General features: G+C 45.1%; 1 protein-coding gene across 1 annotated transcript in view; it reads right to left on the reverse strand.

Moving 5' to 3' along the window:
- The window catches only part of LOC311248650 (UV-stimulated scaffold protein A-like), a gene marked incomplete at its 5' end in the record, with an annotated part of 140,811 nt that overhangs the window by 53,489 nt on the left and 70,121 nt on the right, over nt 1–17,201 (reverse strand). Inside the window, one exon of the mRNA XM_084339504.1 lies at nt 6,853–7,048. Coding sequence (XP_084195630.1) covers nt 6,853–7,048 — 196 coding nt within the window. The remainder of the gene's footprint in view (nt 1–6,852; nt 7,049–17,201) is intronic.

Consider the following 17,201-nt stretch of genomic DNA (forward strand, 5'->3'; position numbering starts at 1 on the left):
GCATGCCACCCGGGAACGAACGGAAGGAACAAACCTCGTTACTGCTCCCAAAATCACGGGGTCAAGAGCAACCCAACCCCGTGGCAAGGCTGTAGCAGCGGAGCGCGAAGGAAGACCCAGACCCACCAAAGGGACTGGATCCCCCGGAAAAAGGGGGCCCGGAGAGGGCAATGGCACCAGGCATCAAGACCCCACCAGGCGGTCACTTAGTGACACCGCCCCCCACACATCGCCAGCGTATTCGGATAAGGCCCCTCCAAGAGCGGGCCCTTTCCCCCCAATAGCACACCGCCTGGCACACTGACCCTGCAGAACAGGCAGTCAGCATGGCCGTAAGCACTCAAGAGGTTAACCAACGGAAGCAGGCAGCGCACCGGGGAAACCAGGCAGCAGGCTGAAACCTGAGCCTGGAGCACTGCGGACGAGACAGGCGCTAAAGGAGTCAGCTGAAAACAGCCCCCCCGGCGGAAGGGGCGTATGCTGGCGTTGTTGATCACCATGACAAAGCCTCCATCAAAAAAAAACCACCCAGAGGGGTCGAGGCAGAGAAGGCTGACATGATTGGCAGACGTCATGAACGTGCAGGGGCACACTCAACCGGGCAACCCGGGAGTTGACACTGCCCCAACATACCAGGGAATCAACTACCCTCTTGGTACAGACGGTGGTTGTTCCTATAACCCCTCAAGAAAAAAGGGTTATCCCAGGCCTACGGTATCAACGAAACTTTACTTCGGACCGGGCCTGGCGGCTCGGGAAGCACACAGGGTTACTGGAGGAGGTCCAGAAGACCACCCCAACAGCCCCCTCTTCGCCATGCGTGAGAGAGGAGCGAAAGAAAAGAGAACCAGCCCCTTATGATAGTGCAGAGTACAACATGTACCCAACAAGGGTCTCCATAACGCCTAACCTTGTGACACCCCGGGCCGACCCGGCATCTTTCCCCCTGAAAAAAAGCCCAAGTCCCTCAGGGTACCAGAACAGCAGATCTGCATCCCCGGCGGACAACGGGTTAACTGACCTGGAACAGCGCGACCAGAACCAGTCCCGTGCCCTAACCACGCCGACATGCCTACTCCAGGAGAAGGGACAGATATGCGTGTTGATCTAAAACATGAAAAGAGGGCGCCACCCAGACGGGACGGTGTGAACCGTGCTCGGTGGCCCACCCCAAGGGCGTGAGACCCCTCTACCTATGTTCTGATCAATTCCGTTAACATCCCCCAGATATGAACGAGAATCCGTCGAGACCCAGTCAGGGTTAGAAATTAACATTTTTTTTCAAGGGCTTTTTTTGCCCCCCTTAATTGCTTTTCGGGGGCTTTTTTTGTATTTCGGGGGCACAACATTTTTATAATGAAAATTAACATAAAGATTATAAAACATTGTTGACACTTTTTTTTACAGTCTTCGTCCCTATGTTTGATAACGTAATGTTAATGTCTCCATATATAGGGCTCTACGCTAACCTTTTTCCCAAGGAGCACATGTGCTCCTAAATAAAATGTTAATAAATAAAATCTAAATACAAATTTAGGAGCACACAGAAATTTAGGAGCACAGTGACAATTGTTCAAGTAACACACACACGCACACGATGTGTGACATCATGGCTTGGTTTCATGTTTTGAGGTACCTTCAATTATCTGTAAATAATACATACATACTCTATCTAAATAGATTAAATATTATTGTCCCTGAGTGAGGGCAAGTTGTGTTGTTGTCTTGATATAATAACCGGTTGCCTCTGGATCAACGAATGTCTAATATTGAATAATATTATTAGATATTTTATTTTTAACATCCCTAATTCCAACAGTCAAGAAGCTTGTTTCAAATTGATGAAAAACCCCACACACGCAACGTTTGTGAGTATAGGCTCTGGCCAGATCGATCAATGAAATACGTTGCGCGCTCAGCGCTGTGGAATGAAGGAAATGCGCATCGGGATCGGATTTGGATGTTATTCTTTTGGAGTTGTGTTACAAATGGAATGGTCTTTCCCCGCCGAACACAAGTTACTTAACGTTACACAGAACACAGGTCGCGCTATGCAGATGCTTAGCTTGCTAACGTTAAGATAGCAGTGTAATGCTTGATGAGAGCAGAGCGCTCTCTCTGTGTTCGCAGGAATCGCAGCACCTCTCAAGTGCCTGTAACACGCAGCGGGCCCCGCCTCCCTCCTCCTTGGAACAAACATTCCACCCAAAAACTGAATTTCAGTCCAGTTTCAATCTGAACTATTAACAGCGGAGCTGTTTTGTAATCTTCACAATCACTCGTCTGTCTCGCACACTGCAAGTAAATGATTTTTCCGGTTTGCACACACACATATTATTAGGGGCAATACGAGGGAAATGCTCGCACTGTAGAGCATATATATAATTATATATATAATTAGTAAACTGTCGGGGGCTTTTTTTGCCCCCCTTAACTGATGTTCGAGGGCATTTGGTCAATTTTCGAGGGCATTTTGCCCCAAGCCCCCGTTAATTTCGAACCCTGGACCCAGTAACAGGCTCTCGGAAGAGGAAAAAAACCCCATCCCAGTTGCTTTATAAAAACGCTGTTTTAACAACAAGCAACCAAGGCGTACTAGCTACCCGCATGATTATTATCAGAAACACCCCGAGCTAGCACCATGCATGCGTCGGGACACAAACCACATCAATGAGCAGACTAACCAGACCCCCCATTGAATCCTCAAGGCGCCTGGGAGAACGACAAGAAGGGTGTGGTGCTTCATATACTCCACACTCTTTTATTAAAAAAGAAAAGAAACACCAACTGACATGAATCCCATTTGACACAGCTGAGGATACAAATTGTTTAGATTTTCATATCCCGTCATCCCCACCACAGAGGATAGACGGAACTCCCCAGAGAGGCTTCCCACGTGAGTCATAGAGTGAAAAAGCCATGGTAATCTAGAGTCACGTGACCAACCGACTCAAGTTACACATATATCAAGCGTAGTGGAACCGCAATTCCTACGCTCTATCCCGACACTTTGACAACAACAGACCGTACATACGGGTCCAACTCACGGAAGCCATCGTCAATAGCAACGTGCGTAGTGACGTGCTATGACGGGGGGAAACCCAATACTCAACGCCTGTGTTAATAGGCGCAGAGTCATGGAAACCCCCCCCCCCCCCCCCTCCCTGCCAAGCCGTCTAACAGCTTGGCCCCGATTGGACTGACAAAAGATGAATAACCCCCTTACCAATCAGAAGAGGGAAGGAGGGGTTTATTCGGTACCCCCTCACAAGCCCTTCCCTTGCATACCACAACAACATTAGCCACATGATACCTTTAGTAGCAATGCTAATGAATAGCGCAAGCTAATACAATGCACGCTAACCACAGACAACTGTGAACAGGGTTTACAACAAAACCAAGTCGTGTGTGTGTGTGAATCCTACACCCGCATCCATGTTGTAACACAGAAAAAACACTGATAGAGAGAGAGAACGGCTGAGCCGTGGTACGTGTTCATACGAACATTACTGCAACCCAACACCACAGTGTTTTTTTTTATCCACTTTTTCTCCCATTTTTTCTATATTTTCTCCCATCCCAATTTCGTATCATCCAATTCAACCCTCCCCTGTCACGGACGCTGTTTCTTGCCTCCCACAAGCCGGCTGCAATGTGGACTAAGTCATACATAGCACAAGTCCCCTCCGGTACTTGAGGTAACAGCAGTCGCATCTTTTCACCTGCGCAGCTTGATCTCTCAGTGGCGCGGAGTAACGCGTGGGAGGCTCACGCTGCCCCGACACTTCCTGATTCTACTGCGCAGGCGCACCAACCGACCTGTAGGAGTCGCTGTCCACAACGCCCGATCCCCACCCATCAGTTTCCCACCCCCTAATACGGCCAATGTGTATTAGTGCAGACGACCAGCTAAACTGAAAGCAAATGTGGAGCGCTGGGCTCGAACAGGCAAGCCCAGCGTCTCCAGCATTTCATGGCGAGCGCCTTGCCCACTACGCCACGTAGCCGCCCCCCCAACACCACAGTGTTGTAGCTCAACATCACTGTGTAAGCAACAGAACATACAAGTAGCCTCTACCTTTATGTGGAGACTCAGGCAGAGGCAGAAAAAACCCATTTTTCAACCGAGTGTAGGCTGCAGGCCTTGCGTAAGCTCTTAACATGAACGTAACCCTCCTATCAACCCATACTAGGGAAAGATTCACACTTTGCAACCCCATCATATGATTCGGTGAAGAAACACACAGTTTGTTAACAAAAAATACAGTCCCCCTTTAGAGGGGACTCTTTATTTTTGAACAAAATCATAAAGTTAGGGCCGGAAGGGAAAACAGAGGGGACCACAGGGGAAAAAAGTCACTGGGTCTAGCGACGCCTGCCGCCCCGAGCCGCTCGGGATTTGCCACCCCGGGGAGCACCGGAGGGACGGTAAGCAATCGGCGGCTGGTCTCGACGGTCCCTACCGTCGCCTCCGGGCGTAGATGGGCCGGCTGTAGCGAAGGCGTCCTCTCTCCTCCTGGCCTTCTTCTTTGAAGGACCAGCAGTGGCGGTGGTGGCAGCAGCAGCCACGGCGGAAGTCGATCGACGACGTGGCAGCCGTCTGACTCCACCGGCAACATCGGGAGGGGGAAAATGAGGTTGGAGCACGGATCTCTCCTCCTGCATCTCTCTGCACGTCGAGGTCATCAACTGCAGGGCCGTCCCGAACAGTCCAGCATCGGAGAGGGGTGCCGTCAGAAGTGGAATCCTCTTCTTCTCCGGCACACGAGACTGCTCCAGCCAAAGGTGGCGCTGGACCAGAGTTGCCAGGGCGCGCACTTTCCCAGCGGCTATAGCCTGCGGCTGAGTCAGATGCAGGATAGCTCCTGCCGCCTGGGCGAGCTGGTCATGTTGTACATCACTCAGCTCCATGCCGCCCGTCAATACCCCGGACATGAATCTTGCCAGCTGCGCGATGTTAGACGCGGCAGCTAGAGATTGTGTTCCGGAAATAAATGACTGGTCACTCCAGTACGCCAACCGCCTCGCCGGTTTCCCTTGGGGAACCGGCTTCCGTAACGGTTCCCACACCACCTCCGGACAAAGGAGCGTGGCCATCGGCCTATCAAGCCGCGGCACGCCCTCCTTCATACCGTCGACCAAACCCGCCACCCGCGTGACTGGCACGTAGGCGGGGGTGAGGCCTATGATGTGGGAAACCACCTGGCCCTGACGGACATAGGCCGCCATTGAGGGGGAAAATGGATAGACAACGTGAGATCATCAGGGACAGGAACAGGCAGTGGCAGCGGCACGCCGTTTGCGACTGCCGCCGCCGCCATGAGCTCGGGGAACAAAGCACGCAGTTCCCCCTGCATACTTTCCTCCTCCGAGCCCACATCCCTCACATACAGCAGGCTGCTACTGGTCAAGGAGCCACACTCCGATGTGGCTGATAGCAGGGCATCCCGCCGACGAGTCAGAGGGTCTACCCCCGCATCGTTGAACGAGGCGCCCCAAGGAGTCATCTCACCCCCCTCCAGTGTTACCTGGACGGCCGGGATACCTGTCTCCACCGGGCCTTCAAAAAAGAACCCGTCTGCCTCTACCATGTAATCCTCTGTTTCCATCGGGCACGTAGAGGCCGACGCATCCTCACTTGGCTCCAGCAACTCACCAAAACCGGGCCATTCGCGTCTGCAAGCCACCATCTTGCGACGGGAGCGAGCCGACGCAAAAAGTTTGCGTCTCAAATCCCCTGCAACCAGGGGAACCGGCCGCCCAACAGCGGACGATTCCTCGGAAACAGAGGAACCAGAGCCGGAACCAGGCCATCGCACAGGCGACGGCACCGGTGCACCAGCTCCTTGGAGAGGCAAACTACCCATCGGACGCCTACCGGGCGTGGCTGCCAACCACGAGAGAGGTCTCAGCCCCGCTCCAGGACGCACGACGGAGGCGGAAATGGAGAACCGCTGGTGAAGAGTGGCGCTGCGAACACGACTCTCCGGAGTAGACATTATGACTTAGGTTTTTCTATCGAAAATATGAGAGAAGAAAAAAATAAGCACAATGTAAACACGTCTCAACTTTCTTCATCTAACAACCTCGTCAAGTGGGGATCTACCAAAGACACTTCCTTGTGGTGAAAGTGAAGAAGGAGGCGAGTAAATGACCACACACCTGCTTATGAAGGTAAGCGGATGGGGGTGTGGCCAGATGAATGTTGGGATGTAAAGGTACATGGTGGAATTTTTTATTCAGTGCGCGTGCACGAAGTGAAGTGCGTGCAGTCTGATGCTGAGCAAAGCCATAACGAAACAGAACCTTCTGTAGTGTGGTAATGAAAGGTTAACCGTCTGTAGTGTGGTAGTGAAAGGGTTAACCTTCGGTAGTGTGGTAGTGAAAGGTTAACCTTCTGTAGTGTGGTAGTGAAAGGGTTAACCGGCTGTAGTGTGGTAGTGAAAGGTTTAACCCTTTTGTCGTGTGCCAGTGAAAGGGTTAACCTTCGGTGGTGTGGTAGTGAAAGGGTTGACCCTTTTGTTGTGTGGCAGTGAACGGGTTAACCTTCTGTGGTGTGGTAGTGAAAGGGTTAACATTCAGTAGTGTGGTAGTGAAAGGGTTAACAGTCTGTAGTGTGGCAGTGAAAGGGTTAACCGTGTGTAGTGTGGTAGTGAAAGGGTTAACCGTCTGTAGTGTGGTAGTGTGGTAGTGAAAGGGTTAACCGTCTGTAGTGTGGTAGTGAAAGGTTAACCTTCTGTAGTGTGGTAGTGAAAGGGTTAACTGTCTGCAGTGTGGTAGTGAAAGGGTTAACCTTCTGTAGTGTGGTAGTGAAAGGTTAACCGTCTGTAGTGTGATAGTGAAAGGGTGTACCTTGCAGTGGTGTCCTGGGGGTGGCGCTGTTTGAGGAGGCGCAGGGTGGCAGCAGCACAGGTAGGGTCCTGCTCCTCCTCTAAGGTTCTCCTCAGCCTATGGACGAGAGGGGAGGAGGAGACGAGAGGGGCAGGCCTCTTGACGGGAGGTTTCTTATTGGCTGGTGATGTAGAGGTAGAGGGGGAGGGGTCTAGACCTGCCGACAGAGACACACAGAACAGTTACATGGGTTAATAACACATATTAAACTCTTAAGCCCGACCGGACACAAGCCAATTTTACAATTTTAGTTTTTAGTTTGTTTACCAATAGGTTAAAGTGTTATTAGTAAACTATTCGTTTTGGAAATGCATTAATAAACAAGTGAATATCCGCCATTTTGAATGCACGCTGCCATTTTGTTTGTAGTCATATGAGGATAGGACACCCAGAGCTTTCGAATAGCGTTGGCATTTCGAAAAAACTACACTACCCAGCTCAACCCAGCTCCTGTCAATCAAATGATTTGTGGAATAACTTTTTTATTTATCTTATTATTCAGGATTATCTACCACAAAACTGAACGTTATTGGCATAAATTAGAACACAGTTAGTTTATCTACCTTTCTGTGAACGTTTAGCAAACATCCGCATTGCAATCTGATGAAAAATGGCGGAGCAGTTTTATACCAACATAGCCCATGCTTATAGAGCCACGGTGTACCCCCACCTAGTTCTATCAGATCATGTGTCGCTCCTCCTGCACCCTTGGTACACACCAGAAATCAGATCCAGCAGACCCGAAGCCAGGTCTGTCAGGATCTGGCCTGAAGACGCCATCCCTAAACTCCAGGACTGTTTCAGCATCACAGACTGGGACATTTTCGGTAGCCTGGGAGTGTTGACACGTAAGTCTCTGGACATTTTCTCTCTCTCAGTGCTCGATTACATCACTTTCTGTGTAGACATTGTTACAACTTGGAAGCAGATCCGTGTCTTTCCAAATGTCAAACCCTGGATGACACAGAACATAAAATCACTATTACGAGCTAGAAATGCAGCACATAGATCAGGTGACACCAACGCATACAGTGCAGCGAGATCAGACCTGAAAAAGGGAGTCAGATCTGCTAAGCTGTCATACAAAAACCGCATTGAAGCCCACTTCAACAGCGCCTCAAACCCCCGTCAGGTGTGGGAGGGTGTTAGGGCTATATCGGACTACAAGGGCAGATCATCCCCCCCGTCAACGGCAGCGCCCCCCTAGCGGAGGAGTTAAACATCTTTTATGCACGTTTTGACAGGGACAATAAGGACCCGGTGTCGCCCCCTCTCCCCTCTGACGGCTCCACCATAGTCCTGAGCACTCATGAGGTTAGACTCAGTCTAAAATTTGCAGACGACACAACAGTGCTTGGCCTCATCAGAGGGAATGATGAGACCTCATACAGGAGGGAGGTTGAGCAACTAGTGGAGTGGTGCGATGGTCATAACCTTGCTCTCAACCCCACGAAGACCAAGAAGATGATCATCGATTTCCGCAGGACTGGTGACCTCAGCCACTCTCCACTCCTCATTGGGAATGAGGAGGTGGAGAGGGTTTCAAAATTTAAGTTTCTGGGCGTGACAATGTCTGATGACCTGTCCTGGGGGGTCAGCATTGCCTCTGCTGTGGGCAAAGCACAGCAGCGCCTTTTCTATCTTAGGAAGCTTAAATGGGCTAAACTCCCACAGGGACTGATGGCCAACTTCTACCACTGCGCAGTAGAGAGTGTACTCACGTACGGACTACTGGTGTGGTTTACGGGCTGCACCAGGGCAGAGAAGGAGGCCCTCCACAGAGTGGTCAAGGCTGCGAGGAGGATCACTGGAGCTAGCCTCCCAGATATCTCCACAGTCTTTACCTCCCGCTGCCTACGGCGTATAAATAACATCTTACTAGACCAGTACCACCCAGCAAACCATCTCTTTCAACTGCTGCCCTCTGGTCGAAGGTACAGATCCATCCAGTCCGGAACCAGCAGACTGACCAACAGCCTCTACCCACGGGCTGTCAGGCTGCTCAACGACGAACATCAACTAGCCCCCCCCCGCATCCCACCCCCGGTGACATAACTCCCACTCCCACATTACAACAATAACTGTGAACCGGACTTGCATTGCTGCACTATACAATACTTCATCCTTTGCAAGTCAACGCCCCCCCCCCCCCCCCCTCCTTCCATCAACTCACTGGACTGAAATATTTATATTTATTAATTTATTTGCACAAGCACTAGATGCACTTGGGACAATGATGGTATGTTATATATTGGGACATTGGGACATTGATACTCTATTACTTTATTACTATATTACTATTATTATTGACATTATTATTTTGCACATGTTATATCTTATGTTGTATGCCAGTGGTGATGTTCCTAACAAATTTCGTTGTACCAACAATGACAAATAAAGATCTATTCTATTATAAAGAAGTAACTGTACTTACAGTAGATTTCATTCACGGTTTGTGAATCACACCTGGTGATACTAAATCCAGATTGAACTCTGCCATTGGAAAGAGGAGATTTGGCCGGATCCATAGATGTGCGATGTGGCTATAATAAGGTGATTTATAGGCCTGATATTCTATATATTCTATAATAATATTTCAAATTGCATGTGTCCGGATGGCAGAATTCAGTACTGTATCTACAAAACCTTCTGTTTAATCATCTTCCCTTTATTCATTTGCTTAGATTCATTTGATCTCAAGAAGGTGCTGAAATAGCTCAGTGGCCGTCTTTCATGTCTGGCCATTTTTAGCATGGTGTTATTCACCCGTCAAAGATGAAAAAATAATTTAATTGATATTCTCCTTTGGTTAGTTACAATTTAGTAACAGACACAATATATCTGACACAGGGAATACATTCCCTGAGATCCATAGATGTCCCTAGATACCAAGAACATGCAAATGGACATGTAGAAGTGGAACAATCTTCCATTTTACTTAGGTATGTATTTTAGGCGGATTTTCTGTAGTCCCTGCGTAACATGATGTCTTTATGATGTGAAGAGGAAACCAGAGTCTAACATGATGTCTTTATGATGTGAAGAGGAAACCAGAGTCTAACATGATGTCTTTATGATGTGAAGAGGAAACCAGAGTCTAACATGATGTCTTTATGATGTGAAGAGGAAACCAGAGTCTAACATGATGTCTTTATGGTGTGAAGAGGAAACCAGAGTCTAACATGATGTCTTTATGGTGTGAAGAGGAAACCAGAGTCTAACATGATGTCTTTATGGTGTGAAGAGGAAACCAGAGTCTAACATGATGTCTTTATGGTGTGAAGAGGAAACCAGAGTCTAACATGATGTCTTTATGGTGTGAAGAGGAAACCAGAGTCTAACATGATGTCTTTATGATGTGAAGAGGAAACCAGAGTCTAACATGATGTCTTTATGATGTGAAGAGGAAACCAGAGTCTAACATGATGTCTTTATGATGTGAAGAGGAAACCAGAGTCTAACATGATGTCTTTATGGTGTGAAGAGGAAACCAGAGTCTAACATGATGTCTTTATGGTGTGAAGAGGAAACCAGAGTCTAACATGATGTCTTTATGATGTGAAGAGGAAACCAGAGTCTAACATGATGTCTTTATGGTGTGAAGAGGAAACCAGAGTCTAACATGATGTCTTTATGGTGTGAAGAGGAAACCAGAGTCTAACATGATGTCTTTATGGTGTGAAGAGGAAACCAGAGTCTAACATGATGTCTTTATGGTGTGAAGAGGAAACCAGAGTCTAACATGATGTCTTTATGGTGTGAAGAGGAAACCAGAGTCTAACATGATGTCTTTATGGTGTGAAGAGGAAACCAGAGTCTAACATGATGTCTTTATGGTGTGAAGAGGAAACCAGAGTCTAACATGATGTCTTTATGATGTGAAGAGGAAACCAGAGTCTAACATGATGTCTTTATGGTGTGAAGAGGAAACCAGAGTCTAACATGATGTCTTTATGATGTGAAGAGGAAACCAGAGTCTAACATGATGTCTTTATGGTGTGAAGAGGAAACCAGAGTCTAACATGATGTCTTTATGGTGAAGAGGAAACCAGAGTCTAACATGATGTCTTTATGGTGTGAAGAGGAAACCAGAGTCTAACATGATGTCTTTATGGAGTGAAGAGGAAACCAGAGTCTAACATGATGTCTTTATGGTGTGAAGAGGAAACCAGAGTCTAACATGATGTCTTTATGGTGTGAAGAGGAAACCAGAGTCTAACATGATGTCTTTATGGTGTGAAGAGGAAACCAGAGTCTAACATGATGTCTTTATGGTGTGAAGAGGAAACCAGAGTCTAACATGATGTCTTTATGATGTGAAGAGGAAACCAGAGTCTAACATGATGTCTTTATGGTGAAGAGGAAACCAGAGTCTAACATGATGTCTTTATGGTGAAGAGGAAACCAGAGTCTAACATGATGTCTTTATGGTGTGAAGAGGAAACCAGAGTCTAACATGATGTCTTTATGGTGAAGAGGAAACCAGAGTCTAACATGATGTCTTTATGGTGTGAAGAGGAAACCAGAGTCTAACATGATGTCTTTATGATGTGAAGAGGAAACCAGAGTCTAACATGATGTCTTTATGGTGTGAAGAGGAAACCAGAGTCTAACATGATGTCTTTATGGTGTGAAGAGGAAACCAGAGTCTAACATGATGTCTTTATGGTGTGAAGAGGAAACCAGAGTCTAACATGATGTCTTTATGATGTGAAGAGGAAACCAGAGTCTAACATGATGTCTTTATGGTGTGAAGAGGAAACCAGAGTCTAACATGATGTCTTTATGGTGTGAAGAGGAAACCAGAGTCTAACATGATGTCTTTATGGTGTGAAGAGGAAACCAGAGTCTAACATGATGTCTTTATGGTGAAGAGGAAACCAGAGTCTAACATGATGTCTTTATGGTGTGAAGAGGAAACCAGAGTCTAACATGATGTCTTTATGGTGTGAAGAGGAAACCAGAGTCTAACATGATGTCTTTATGATGTGAAGAGGAAACCAGAGTCTAACATGATGTCTTTATGATGTGAAGAGGAAACCAGAGTCTAACATGATGTCTTTATGATGTGAAGAGGAAACCAGAGTCTAACATGATGTCTTTATGATGTGAAGAGGAAACCAGAGTCTAACATGATGTCTTTATGATGTGAAGAGGAAACCAGAGTCTAACATGATGTCTTTATGATGTGAAGAGGAAACCAGAGTCTAACATGATGTCTTTATGGTGTGAAGAGGAAACCAGAGTCTAACATGATGTCTTTATGGTGTGAAGAGGAAACCAGAGTCTAACATGATGTCTTTATGGTGTGAAGAGGAAACCAGAGTCTAACATGATGTCTTTATGATGTGAAGAGGAAACCAGAGTCTAACATGATGTCTTTATGGTGTGAAGAGGAAACCAGAGTCTAACATGATGTCTTTATGATGTGAAGAGGAAACCAGAGTCTAACATGATGTCTTTATGATGTGAAGAGGAAACCAGAGTCTAACATGATGTCTTTATGATGTGAAGAGGAAACCAGAGTCTAACATGATGTCTTTATGATGTGAATAGGAAACCAGAGTCTAACATGATGTCTTTATGGTGAAGAGGAAACCAGAGTCTAACATGACGTCTTTATGGTGTGAAGAGGAAACCAGAGTCTAACATGATGTCTTTATGGTGTGAAGAGGAAACCAGAGTCTAACATGATGTCTTTATGATGTGAAGAGGAAACCAGAGTCTAACATGATGTCTTTATGATGTGAAGAGGAAACCAGAGTCTAACATGATGTCTTTATGATGTGAAGAGGAAACCAGAGTCTAACATGATGTCTTTATGATGTGAAGAGGAAACCAGAGTCTAACATGATGTCTTTATGATGTGAAGAGGAAACCAGAGTCTAACATGATGTCTTTATGATGTGAAGAGGAAACCAGAGTCTAACATGATGTCTTTATGGTGTGAAGAGGAAACCAGAGTCTAACATGATGTCTTTATGGTGTGAAGAGGAAACCAGAGTCTAACATGATGTCTTTATGGTGTGAAGAGGAAACCAGAGTCTAACATGATGTCTTTATGATGTGAAGAGGAAACCAGAGTCTAACATGATGTCTTTATGATGTGAAGAGGAAACCAGAGTCTAACATGATGTCTTTATGATGTGAAGAGGAAACCAGAGTCTAACATGATGTCTTTATGATGTGAAGAGGAAACCAGAGTCTAACATGATGTCTTTATGGTGTGAAGAGGAAACCAGAGTCTAACATGATGTCTTTATGATGTGAAGAGGAAACCAGAGTCTAACATGATGTCTTTATGATGTGAAGAGGAAACCAGAGTCTAACATGATGTCTTTATGATGTGAAGAGGAAACCAGAGTCTAACATGATGTCTTTATGATGTGAATAGGAAACCAGAGTCTAACATGATGTCTTTATGATGTGAAGAGGAAACCAGAGTCTAACATGATGTCTTTATGGTGTGAAGAGGAAACCAGAGTCTAACATGATGTCTTTATGGTGTGAAGAGGAAACCAGAGTCTAACATGATGTCTTTATGATGTGAAGAGGAAACCAGAGTCTAACATGATGTCTTTATGGTGTGAAGAGGAAACCAGAGTCTAACATGATGTCTTTATGGTGTGAAGAGGAAACCAGAGTCTAACATGATGTCTTTATGATGTGAAGAGGAAACCAGAGTCTAACATGATGTCTTTATGATGTGAAGAGGAAACCAGAGTCTAACATGATGTCTTTATGATGTGAAGAGGAAACCAGAGTCTAACATGATGTCTTTATGGTGTGAAGAGGAAACCAGAGTCTAACATGATGTCTTTATGATGTGAAGAGGAAACCAGAGTCTAACATGATGTCTTTATGATGTGAAGAGGAAACCAGAGTCTAACATGATGTCTTTATGATGTGAAGAGGAAACCAGAGTCTAACATGATGTCTTTATGGTGTGAAGAGGAAACCAGAGTCTAACATGATGTCTTTATGATGTGAAGAGGAAACCAGAGTCTAACATGATGTCTTTATGATGTGAAGAGGAAACCAGAGTCTAACATGATGTCTTTATGATGTGAAGAGGAAACCAGAGTCTAACATGATGTCTTTATGGTGTGAAGAGGAAACCAGAGTCTAACATGATGTCTTTATGGTGTGAAGAGGAAACCAGAGTCTAACATGATGTCTTTATGATGTGAAGAGGAAACCAGAGTCTAACATGATGTCTTTATGGTGAAGAGGAAACCAGAGTCTAACATGATGTCTTTATGATGTGAAGAGGAAACCAGAGTCTAACATGATGTCTTTATGATGTGAAGAGGAAACCAGAGTCTAACATGATGTCTTTATGATGTGAAGAGGAAACCAGAGTCTAACATGATGTCTTTATGGTGTGAAGAGGAAACCAGAGTCTAACATGATGTCTTTATGATGTGAAGAGGAAACCAGAGTCTAACATGATGTCTTTATGGTGTGAAGAGGAAACCAGAGTCTAACATGATGTCTTTATGGTGTGAAGAGGAAACCAGAGTCTAACATGATGTCTTTATGGTGTGAAGAGGAAACCAGAGTCTAACATGATGTCTTTATGGTGAAGAGGAAACCAGAGTCTAACATGATGTCTTTATGGTGTGAAGAGGAAACCAGAGTCTAACATGATGTCTTTATGGTGTGAAGAGGAAACCAGAGTCTAACATGATGTCTTTATGGTGTGAAGAGGAAACCAGAGTCTAACATGATGTCTTTATGGTGTGAAGAGGAAACCAGAGTCTAACATGATGTCTTTATGATGTGAAGAGGAAACCAGAGTCTAACATGATGTCTTTATGGTGTGAAGAGGAAACCAGAGTCTAACATGATGTCTTTATGATGTGAAGAGGAAACCAGAGTCTAACATGATGTCTTTATGGTGAAGAGGAAACCAGAGTCTAACATGATGTCTTTATGGTGTGAAGAGGAAACCAGAGTCTAACATGATGTCTTTATGATGTGAAGAGGAAACCAGAGTCTAACATGATGTCTTTATGGTGTGAAGAGGAAACCAGAGTCTAACATGATGTCTTTATGGTGTGAAGAGGAAACCAGAGTCTAACATGATGTCTTTATGGTGTGAAGAGGAAACCAGAGTCTAACATGATGTCTTTATGATGTGAAGAGGAAACCAGAGTCTAACATGATGTCTTTATGGTGTGAAGAGGAAACCAGAGTCTAACATGATGTCTTTATGATGTGAAGAGGAAACCAGAGTCTAACATGATGTCTTTATGGTGTGAAGAGGAAACCAGAGTCTAACATGATGTCTTTATGGTGTGAAGAGGTAACCAGAGTCTAACATGATGTCTTTATGGTGTGAAGAGGAAACCAGAGTCTAACATGATGTCTTTATGGTGTGAAGAGGAAACCAGAGTCTAACATGATGTCTTTATGGTGTGAAGAGGAAACCAGAGTCTAACATGATGTCTTTATGGTGTGAAGAGGAAACCAGAGTCTAACATGATGTCTTTATGGTGTGAAGAGGAAACCAGAGTCTAACATGATGTCTTTATGATGTGAAGAGGAAACCAGAGTCTAACATGATGTCTTTATGGTGAAGAGGAAACCAGAGTCTAACATGATGTCTTTATGGTGAAGAGGAAACCAGAGTCTAACATGATGTCTTTATGGTGAAGAGGAAACCAGAGTCTAACATGATGTCTTTATGATGTGAAGAGGAAACCAGAGTCTAACATGATGTCTTTATGATGTGAAGAGGAAACCAGAGTCTAACATGATGTCTTTATGATGTGAAGAGGAAACCAGAGTCTAACATGATGTCTTTATGGTGTGAAGAGGAAACCAGAGTCTAACATGATGTCTTTATGGTGAAGAGGAAACCAGAGTCTAACATGATGTCTTTATGGTGTGAAGAGGAAACCAGAGTCTAACATGATGTCTTTATGGTGTGAAGAGGAAACCAGAGTCTAACATGATGTCTTTATGATGTGAAGAGGAAACCAGAGTCTAACATGATGTCTTTATGATGTGAAGAGGAAACCAGAGTCTAACATGATGTCTTTATGGTGTGAAGAGGAAACCAGAGTCTAACATGATGTCTTTATGGTGTGAAGAGGAAACCAGAGTCTAACATGATGTCTTTATGGTGTGAAGAGGAAACCAGAGTCTAACATGATGTCTTTATGGTGTGAAGAGGAAACCAGAGTCTAACATGATGTCTTTATGGTGTGAAGAGGAAACCAGAGTCTAACATGATGTCTTTATGGTGTGAAGAGGAAACCAGAGTCTAACATGATGTCTTTATGGTGTGAAGAGGAAACCAGAGTCTAACATGATGTCTTTATGGTGTGAAGAGGAAACCAGAGTCTAACATGATGTCTTTATGGTGAAGAGGAAACCAGAGTCTAACATGATGTCTTTATGATGTGAAGAGGAAACCAGAGTCTAACATGATGTCTTTATGGTGTGAAGAGGAAACCAGAGTCTAACATGAAGTCTTTATGGTGTGAAGAGGAAACCAGAGTCTAACATGATGTCTTTATGGTGTGAAGAGGAAACCAGAGTCTAACATGATGTCTTTATGATGTGAAGAGGAAACCAGAGTCTAACATGATGTCTTTATGATGTGAAGAGGAAACCAGAGTCTAACATGATGTCTTTATGGTGTGAAGAGGAAACCAGAGTCTAACATGATGTCTTTATGGTGTGAAGAGGAAACCAGAGTCTAACATGATGTCTTTATGGTGTGAAGAGGAAACCAGAGTCTAACATGATGTCTTTATGGTGTGAAGAGGAAACCAGAGTCTAACATGATGTCTTTATGGTGTGAAGAGGAAACCAGAGTCTAACATGATGTCTTTATGATGTGAAGAGGAAACCAGAGTCTAACATGATGTCTTTATGGTGAAGAGGAAACCAGAGTCTAACATGATGTCTTTATGGTGAAGAGGAAACCAGAGTCTAACATGATGTCTTTATGGTGAAGAGGAAACCAGAGTCTAACATGATGTCTTTATGATGTGAAGAGGAAACCAGAGTCTAACATGATGTCTTTATGATGTGAAGAGGAAACCAGAGTCTAACATGATGTCTTTATGGTGTGAAGAGGAAACCAGAGTCTAACATGATGTCTTTATGGTGAAGAGGAAACCAGAGTCTAACATGATGTCTTTATGGTGTGAAGAGGAAACCAGAGTCTAACATGATGTCTTTATGGTGTGAAGAGGAAACCAGAGTCTAACATGATGTCTTTATGATGTGAAGAGGAAACCAGAGTCTAACATGATGTCTTTATGATGTGAAGAGGAAACCAGAGTCTAACATGA

The sequence above is a fragment of the Notolepis coatsorum genome, assembly GCF_963971535.1.
Source record: "Notolepis coatsorum genome assembly, contig: SCAFFOLD_115, whole genome shotgun sequence".
NCBI classification, from domain to species: Eukaryota; Metazoa; Chordata; class Actinopteri; order Aulopiformes; family Paralepididae; genus Notolepis; species Notolepis coatsorum.